This window comes from Lygodium microphyllum, chromosome 4 (genome assembly GCF_053477565.2).
Source record: "Lygodium microphyllum isolate KBCC chromosome 4, Lygodium_microphyllum_v1.1.10, whole genome shotgun sequence".
In the NCBI taxonomy this organism is placed as follows: domain Eukaryota; kingdom Viridiplantae; phylum Streptophyta; class Polypodiopsida; order Schizaeales; family Lygodiaceae; genus Lygodium; species Lygodium microphyllum.
Window position 1 is genome coordinate 42,720,560 of NC_141138.1, and position 9,773 is coordinate 42,730,332.

The 9,773-nt window shown below is 40.9% G+C and overlaps 1 protein-coding gene across 2 annotated transcripts; it reads left to right on the top strand.

The window, feature by feature from the left end:
• The first annotated feature begins 1,217 nt into the window (after window positions 1–1,217).
• Window positions 1,218–5,402, top strand: LOC148036980 (transmembrane 9 superfamily member 12-like). Of its 2 annotated transcripts, XM_087675938.1 has the most exons (3): window positions 1,290–1,353; window positions 2,464–2,563; window positions 3,011–5,402. In XM_087675938.1, the coding sequence occupies exon 3, from the start codon at window positions 3,081–3,083 to the stop codon at window positions 5,088–5,090; it is 2,010 nt and encodes a 669-aa protein (XP_087532064.1). In that variant the 5' UTR covers window positions 1,290–1,353; window positions 2,464–2,563; window positions 3,011–3,080; the 3' UTR covers window positions 5,091–5,402. The 2 variants fall into 2 exon arrangements, with proteins under 2 accessions (XP_087532062.1, XP_087532064.1); XM_087675936.1 differs by lacking the exon at window positions 2,464–2,563 and having other exon boundaries at window positions 1,218–1,353.
• Window positions 5,403–9,773: the final 4,371 nt, after the last annotated feature.

Consider the following 9,773-nt stretch of genomic DNA (forward strand, 5'->3'; position numbering starts at 1 on the left):
GGATACTTTAGGTATGTATAGCACACTCCCCATATCCTCTAACAAGGCGCCATCAAGCTAGTTTGGTAAGCCTGGATATGTGACCTAGATAGGACACTCTTGCTATAGCAAATCTTTTGGATTGAAATGCGGCATTCATGGGAGGGCATATACAAAGTTACCCCTAAATCTGACCTCATGCAAGGATCCAATCCCTCTCTTGCAATGTGTTAACTAGCACAAAGTAGAACCCCCTTCCAAGAAATTTATATTGGTTAAGCATAGCCCTACCATGATATGTTTGCATAAACCACCATGGAAGTTCCTCTTCTTCTGGTGGCACCTGGCCCATAAAATATAAATACAAGCCACAAATAGCAAAATCAATATATTTTTGCTTGATCCTCTATAGGGATAGAGTGACTCGGGCTTTGAGGACCTTTGCTCCTAATTTGACCACCGCTTTGTGTCTTCTGTCAGAGAACTCCTTAATATTTTGTTGCACTTGCTTCTCCACTTTTTTTCCCCATATCCACCTTTAATTGCATGGTAGCTACTGCTATGAAGTCTATCTCCATGGCTTTCTCATTTCTCTCATGAACTTCTTACTTAGGGACTCTGCATCATCACCACCCTCAGCAAGTCTCTTGCTCGGGAAGAGATGTTGCATGTACAGTTGCCAAGTGTCAAGGCAAGCCTCACCTTCTTTGTTACGTCTTTATGGCACTAAATGTCCTTGACACGATCCTCTCCAATAGTTTAGTTCTACCAAGGCATGACTTGTTTCTAGTTTATGTACGAACCAAGTAGAGGGTCAGGGACATAGAGAGAGCAATGTTATAGAAACCAGTAGGAGATTCTTTAGTGGAGAGAGAGAGAGAGAGAGAGAGAGAGAGAGAGAGAGAGAGAGAGAGAGAGCTAACTTTGAAGAAGGAAGATATTTTTTTCATTGTACAAGTAGTTTTCAAAGGCATTAATAATTCTACATTTTAAAGCTGTCTATTCCTAATTTGAGATAGAGAAAATCAGAAAGATTATTTACCTAGAAATATAATAATTGGTTTCAAAAACCGTGATGGGAGCTCATTTATGGAATGAAAACCAGGATACTGGGCAAAACAGGTTTCTGGTTTTCTGCCCCATGGGAACAGCTCCCTAGACTACTTTGGACGCAATTTTTTTTAACGCGGTTTATCTGAAGGACGGTCGGCTTCACACAAGCCGACGGGAGGGGGCGTATGGTAATGTATGGGTGTGGGGATACTTAAAAAAGTAATCAGTTGTGGGTTTGTGTCTACGCGAGCTCGTTGCCTTTCTTTCGCAGAGGAGAAGAGGCCGGACCGCGACGAGGAAGCGTCTCTTCTGTCTGGCTAGGTATGCCTCCTCCTTCTATCTCTTCTTCTTCTTCTTCTTCTTCTTCTGCCGCTGCTGTCGTCTACGAGCTCCATTTGTACTGTCTTGCGAATTTTCGCAACTAGAAAGCTTTTTTCCTTCACCCGATCCGTTTTGGCCTGCCACTTCCACACGCAATGTTAGTTTGTGCGAAAACTCTATGTGGAATTGATATCGTAGTCACAAGCTCCTGCAAGGCAGCCACCTCATGCCCACTCCGTTGCAGCGGGGGGACAGTGGACAGGAATCGCGACGTGGGGGGACGCTCTATGTGCATTTCTCCACGGTATGCGGTGGCTCCCTTACCAGAAGCTCACGATGTTGACACTAGTAGCAATCCCATGCCTGCGATTCCTTTTCCTTGCTGCAACAGGCTAGGTATCTGGTATCTCCATTACAGGAGTTCATGATGTTGCCGAAGCTCTCAAGCTCATAATACTGCCTGTTGGCTTTCGTGTATTAGATCCAAGATGCCTGTATATACCTCCCCGTATCACCTGGATCTGACTGCGATCTTTGTCCTCTACCAATGTCAAATATGCCATGGAGCAATTCGACTCGGCCAATTGTGTTCCTTTTGGCTTCATGATCTTGTGGTTTACAGATCTGGCTGGGTCTTATGCTGATCTGCAAAACAGTAAATTGATCTGCTTAGGTCTCCCAACCTGATGGATAGGGTAGATCCATTATGCTGGAACAACCTGTTGGGTTTGCGTGTGAGGACTGATAATTTATTGCTATTCAGTATCTGTCAACTTATGGTGTTCACCTTGTAGACAGCCAGCCAGGGTCCTGTCGTAGCTTCACAGTCTACTTGTCTTTCAATCTGTCACATGGTGTCAGCCGTTGATTTTGCATTTAGGGCTTTACACGAGTGCACGAAAGTGTATGCTTAGGCAGGGCAGTGTGAAAACTATCCGCATTTTTGTTTACACATGGTCTGCAGAGAATCTCATCACCATAAGGTGGTTGCTTCACTAGAGCTTAGAATTTCTTTTTTTTTTTTGGGGGGGGGGGGGTCTTTCAAAACCTGTCAGATGAATGTACCACTTTCAGTTAATGACCCTTTGCCACTTTGTGACTTGGGTGCAGATTTGTGCCTTGGGTGGTGGAGCTCCCCCAGCGTCCCCACCCAAATGTGTCCACTGCCCAAAAACTCCTGTTATATTTTTGCGCTGCCCTGTCCATCCAGGTGTGTAACTAGCCTTAGGTTCGATGCTGCAAGAGTGCATTGATATTCTACTTGGTCTGGTTGGGCCCCAGAATCTTAACATTTGTGTTTTGATTTAAACCAAAGATCCCTTATGCTTTAGTTGACCATCCTATTGTGGCCAGCTTAGTTGATCTATCTGTGACACAGTTGACATGGAGGGGATTGATTATGTAATAGAACCTGTTGACATGGATCTCAACTAATTAGGAATGTATAGTTATAGTTTGGAAATATTATCTCAATGCATAGTCTCAGTTCGGAAATATTATCTTAACTAGTTATTGTGTCTGTAGAAGATCCACTATTGATTGAACGGAGTGCATAGTCTCAGTTTGGAAATATTTATGAAATGGGATTGTCAGGATGTTCTGTTACTGTGCCAAGTTTTTTTGGCTTCTCACCTTGTTTGCTTTGATTGCCAAACAGGGAATGGGATGTGATTGGCTCACATTTTGAAGCATTGTTACTCTCTTGGACTTTTTGAAGGATTGTTCCCATGGCATTGAAAATGGGTACTTTCAGTACCTTTCAAGGAGCTTTCTGGGGTTGTATCTGCATTCTGTCTATGCTGGTACTTGGTGCACCAAGCATTGAGGCTTTTTATTTACCTGGCAGCTACATGAGAACTTTTACCCATAATCAGGATCTTATGGTGATGGTAAATTCACTCACATCAATTGAGACAGAGCTACCATTCAGCTACTACAGCCTTCCTTACTGTAAGCCACTAGAAGGTGAACAGCATGTTTCTGAGAATTTGGGAGAACTTTTAATGGGGGACAGAATTGAGAATTCTCCTTATAAATTTCACATGAATGTGAATGAATCAAGTGTGTATCTTTGCACTACCGCTAAACTCAGTGCAGACATGGTCAAGGTCCTGAAGCAGCGTATCAATGATCTATATCAAGTGAACATAATGCTGGATAATCTACCTGCTATTAGATACACAAAGGCAGGAGATCTAGTGTTCCGCTGGACAGGATTTCCTGTGGGCTATTTTGATGATGCCCGTTCAAAACAACATTGCATAATCAATCATCTTAAGTTCACAGTATACATTCATGAATATGAGGAGTCTGGGGTTAGTGCTGTTATGGGCACAGGTGATGGTTTGGATGTTATTGCCACTGGTGGAGGTAGTAAAAACTCTTCAGGCTTCCAAGTAGTTGGCTTCGAGGTTACTCCTTGCAGTGTCCGCCATCCTGACAAAGATGCTCTTTTGAAACTCAATATGTATGACAAAATCTCTCCTCCTATTGATTGTGAAGAAGGTACACAGCAGTGTGTTCTGGAGGGTGAGCGAATTGCCTTCTCTTATGATGTAAGCTTCGTAAAAAGTGACATTCGATGGCCTTCTCGTTGGGATGCATACCTGAAGATGGAAGGAGCACGAGTACATTGGTTTTCTATCCTGAACTCTCTGATGGTGATCACATTTTTGGCTGGCATTGTATTTGTGATCTTCCTTCGCACTGTACGCCGAGATTTAACCAAGTATGAAGAACTAGACAAGGAAGCTCAAGCTCAAATGACAGAGGAACTCTCTGGATGGAAACTGGTTGTGGGAGATGTTTTCCGAGCTCCTCCACATGTAGACTTGCTCAGCATTATGGTTGGTGATGGTGTGCAGATTCTTGGAATGGCGGCAGTGACAATTCTCTTTGCTGCATTGGGGTTTATGTCTCCTGCTTCACGAGGAATGCTTCTTTCTGGGATGATTATTCTTTATTTGATTCTTGGAATAGCTGCAGGATATGTGGCAGTGCGCTTGTGGAGGACTATGAAGGGAGATTCAACTGGCTGGAGATCAATTGCATGGCGTGTAGCCTGTTTCTTTCCTGGCATTGCATTTGGTATACTGATGATTCTGAATTTCCTTGTTTGGGGCAGCAAAAGCTCGGGTGCTCTTCCCATTTCTCTTTTCTTCACTTTGCTTGCCCTTTGGTTCTGCATCTCTGTGCCTTTGACCTTGTTGGGAGGCTTCTTTGGAGCAAGGGCTGAACACATCCAGTATCCAGTGCGCACTAATCAAATACCAAGGGAGATTCCGAAACAAAAGTACCCTTCATGGCTGCTGGTGCTTGGTGCTGGGACACTTCCATTTGGAACACTCTTCATCGAGCTTTTCTTTATTATGTCTAGCATCTGGCTCGGCAGGGCTTATTATGTTTTTGGATTCCTCTTCGTAGTGCTTGTTCTTCTCGTGATCGTCTGTGCAGAGGTGTCTGTGGTTCTTACTTACATGCATCTCTGTGTAGAGGATTGGCGCTGGTGGTGGAAATCCTTTTTTGCCTCTGGCTCTGTGGCATTATATGTCTTCCTGTATGCAATCAACTATCTGGTGTTTGATCTACGGAGTCTCAGTGGGCCTGTTTCAACTGCACTATACCTGGGATACTCCATCTTAATGGTGTTTGCAATCTTGCTAGCGACTGGCACAGTTGGTTTCTTGACGTCCTTCTGTTTTGTGCATTATCTTTTCTCATCTGTGAAAATTGATTGACGTGGTGGTGTGAGAAAGTTGTCACAACCGCAAAGAATTCAGATGGTTAAATCTGCCTACTGGAGGAAAGATGGATTCAATGGCATGCCTCCCAGATATATTTTTCTCAGCAGATCTAGCCACGGGCATCATGTTGGTGCTAATTGCCTTGCCTCTGAGGAAGGTATGAGTTATGCTAAATTCAAGCAAGGACCAGTAGCAGAGGCCCTTGTGGGTTCGACACTCTTTATTTGTTACTTTCAACTTAATGCGCAGGATGTACAAGCTCTGATGTAGCAGCTATCTCAAACATACTCCTTTTTATCTAGAGAACACTAGACTAAACTTTGCAAGCTCAAGTGTGGTTTCAATTGTGAGTTTTGTGAAGATGTCTTCTCACCTTGTGGCTTATTGGTTCTTGGGTATGTGAGCTATGATTTTTGGAAATGGAAAATCTATTAAAACCATCATATGATACTGATGCATGGATGCTTTTATGTTAGCCTTAACATGAGTCAATGAAGGTGTCTTTTTAGTTTCTTGATTTTCTCACTGATATATGGTATGTTAAGTATTGTGAATCTGAATTCTCATATGTAGTGGATTTTTATATGTTAGCATTCATTACCTTTACTTAAAAGCATACATGAGCAATTTACCAGGCTTTTGGTTCCTCTGACTGCTAGTGTTGCTGGCAACGTTTTCTGGAGGCACTTTCTCTTTGTGCAAAGAGTCTGATTGTCTTATTGTCTGCTTTCTGTTTCTGGTTCCTAAGAAAAGGATAGTAGTGGTATTAAAGATGTATAATCAGTGTCAAAATGGCTCTGCATACATTTCAGTCTGCCTTAACATTTGGTTACTACAGTCAGCATAAACAATTTCCCCTTGGAGTTTTGGAATTGGCCTGCTTGGGCCTTCAGCCTGCATAGTTTTTAAGACCTTCAGATGACAGCAAATATAGCTTGTGGCAAGATCCAGTAGTAGTTGCAGGGGCTATTGCCCTTGTTTTAGCTGGATGCTGCTTATAGGTTGACTGAGTTAGTGTATGCACTTCTTGTACCTAATCAAAGAGGTTGTGGTTGCTTGCTTACAGGTGAGCAGAGGTAAGGTGTGCTCTGGTTTGAAGGGGAAGGGGGCATTTTTTATCACACGTTTCTCACATATATGTTTAAATAAGGTGGACATGTCTTACACACATTCGGGTGGGTGCATTGTGGTGTGATTCTGCACATGCATGGGGCAGTCCGTTAACTTTTCAGGACATACATCATAATGTGGTATATTGCAGTGTATAGAAATTTATATTTCCTGTGATTTTATTCTAGCATAATGCTTTTTGTAGGCCTAGAAATTTTGTTACCATGTTATATTCATCACCAGGTTTCTTCAGCATTTATAACTTGCTATCAATTGTGACTGTGAGTGGGTGGACGTGATGTATAAGAGATATTATCTATGTAGTTATCAGTGCAAATAATTGTGATGGAGCATATTTGGAAGTATGTTGGTCAACTTGACTTAACCTTGGGACTGATCACTTGTGATGCAATGCACAGTATTTCCAAATGTGGTAGATTCCTGTGAGACTATTGGTAGGGAGGTGTGTTGTTAGCAGAGCAGAGGCTTTCCAAATGTGGTTGATACCTGTGAGATTATTGGTAGGGAGTGGTATGGGTAGTAGAGCATCCTGAAGGATCAGATGTTGCAGAATTGCCCTGTTTCAAAACCCAGATACCTGAAGCAACTCATGTCTCCTGCCACATGTGCTAATGCAGTGTGCAGCTACTCGTGGCTTGTAAATTATGCGAGACTTAAATTAAATCATGTATCCTCCCAACTGGACAACACAATGTGGACACGTCTTACACACTGCATTATTGTGAAAATCATACTTATTGTGAGAGTGATGTATTGTGTACCGTCTGTTTGTCAGTTACATTTACCTTGTGGAACATAGCTATTTTTGTGCAAGTAATACCATTGTTTTTTCTTGATGAGCTTTGATCTACAAGGAAAAGTAAGGGCTTCGAAGTAAATTTGAATTGCATGATTTTCTGTAATACTAGTTGTTTCGATCAGTGTTCACTGCTTACAAATTTTGCATGCTAAATGCTATGGCCTTAACATAGGTAGGTTTCATGATCATGAGATGCAAAATTTTTCTTGACACCTTGCAAAACATTGAGCAGATGCTTGGTTTCACTGGGCTAGTTGTAGAGTTGCAATAACTCCGTTATTCTCGAATCTATAATAAGACTATTACATAACAACTCCACTTATCTCATTCTACCAATTTGTAATGTAGTAGTTGGCCTTCTGCTCGAGCATCTGACAATATTGCAGCCCAATCATAGTACAACACAAGTTGGAGAACTTGTCTAAACTACTTGCACAGGATTTTTTATACATACCTTATTTGGATGGAGTTATCATGGAGCTTGACATCATGTCCTTTACTTTGCTGCATAATGATTGGACATGCCCTCATAATTGGGCATGTGTTGAGTTTTGCATTTGGATGGAGTATCAAGAGTCATTGTATGAGCCGTAGTATTGAATATAGAGAGAGAATCTGTTGCAACATTTGATGTTTGGTATATCTTGGGGCAGTGTTGAAATTATGGAAACCCATTTGTTGCGTGTGTTTTTGGGATACACTACATGATCTAGGACTAAAAACCTTGAGGTCATGTTGGAAATCCATATATTGGATGTGCATTTTTGAACACATGAGGAAATATTGAGATAGGTTTAGGTTAATCCATGTCCTTTGGGTTGAGGATAGTTGCACGCTTTGGGCTTTGTTGCATCATTTGCTTTCTTTGAGATGAGGGCTTCCTCTATATCATGGAGAGTACAATTAAAACCATATTAATTGTTGATACAAGTAAGACGTGGAGTTCCGTTATTTATGGTGCTCTTATGATATCAGTAGTTGACTAAGTAAATTTGTGTGAAAGAAATTTCCCTATTGAAGCGAATGGTACATGAAGGATGAGGATTTAAAGTATGTGCAAAATTTGGGTTTGTACGCGCTTGTTTGTAGAAGCAAGGTGAGTGTTGTAATCTTGATTATTTTGAGTCCCCAATGTTTTGTAAGTATTCTCGAGTTGAGAGGTGGGAGTTGAGGCAAATTTATAGTTAGATACTCTAAGCACTTGAGTGTGGTGGTGATTTTCATAGATGCACACGTGTTTAGTTATGTTTGTTCAAGGGTAGGAAGTATGCGGCAGTGTCTAATACATCATAATATTGCATTTTCCATGGCCATATACTTGGTTACTTGAACATCTTATCACAAGGAAAAAACACAACTTCACCTTCATGTGATGCATGCATGCACAGATTCTCTGTGTGTGTGTGTGTGTGTGTGTGTGTGTGTGTGTGATATCTATATCAAAGGTTTTTGAACTAAAATGTCATTCAATAAAAGAACAAAAGTAATAAAAACAACAACTAGGATGAAATAGATGTGCACAATTTAAAAATTTGGTGCATGAAATCTCATGCATGCAACACAGTGTTTAAACAAGACAAGGTGATCACAATGGTTTGCCTTTTAAGAAAACAAATTTTTAGATAGTTGTTAAAAATAATAATAGATGTGACTGTGATTAAAGGATGAGACCCAATAGTTGCTAAAGTCCAAAATGATAAAGAAGATGCCAAAGGCACCATGAGTTACCAAAAGTACCCTTACACAAGCTCCTAAAATAGCAACTTCTAAAGTAGTAAGTCAAGCCCAACATATGGGAATAAGAAGAAATGGAAAAATCTCACTAACTATATTTAAGCCTCTTCATATCAAATCTCTATTCACGTCCCAATCCCGTACTTGTTACACGATATTTTAGAGTTAGTTTTGACAATTCCGTAGAGTGAAAAAGAGGGGTGAGGTAGGTCATAGATTTGGAAGACGAGCTAGGCCACATAGAGAAGAATGCTTGAAACAACAAGCATTCTAACATAGTGTTAGGATTGAGGTTGTAAAACTGACAATAGGAATTGATAAAGGAAGGAAAATAAAAATTACCAAAACAGGAACATGTAAGCTAATGAGAACTACCTAGCAATTGCCCAAAATGAAAACACATAGCAAAGATGCATCCATAGCAATCCAATAGCCCATAGAAGAGCATGATTGAGTGAAAAGACTTACCTATTCCTAATAAATGGCGTAGGAACTAGAAAGGCATTCACACTCATGGCTATAATTTAAGGTCTAATTTGCCATGAAGAAGACAAGTTCATAGTTCTACAAGTTGAATGTTTGTTATCACATCATATATTGACAACGAAGCTCATGATATTGGTGGCACAATATTACACTTAGCTATGCATGTACCTCTCATAGTACAATTGGGATCTGCATTATCAACAAAAGACTTGAACACCATACACCACTACTTTGCACTCTTTGTCAAAGATAGTGTATTATAACATGCACAATAGACATTGGATGTTGGGATTGTAAAGGTCGATGGAGGAGCAATGGTTATTAGTGGTGGTCACATAGCTCATATTGTGGAAGATGAGAAATGTGATTTGCATTTCTTGCTAGATGATAGTTCATGCAATCCATTGAATCACAAGGCGTTGTTGAAAGATATGAAAAATGATGTATGCTACAGGAAGAAATGTCACGAATCCCATATGCACAGTGAGGAGAGTGGAACAACCCCACTACTATAAAGCATTGTACTT

Excerpts from the sequence above, each read along its gene's own strand:
- LOC148036980 (XM_087675936.1), top strand. The coding sequence starts at position 3,081 with ATGGCATTGAAAATGGGTACTTTCAGTACCTTTCAAGGAGCTTTCTGG.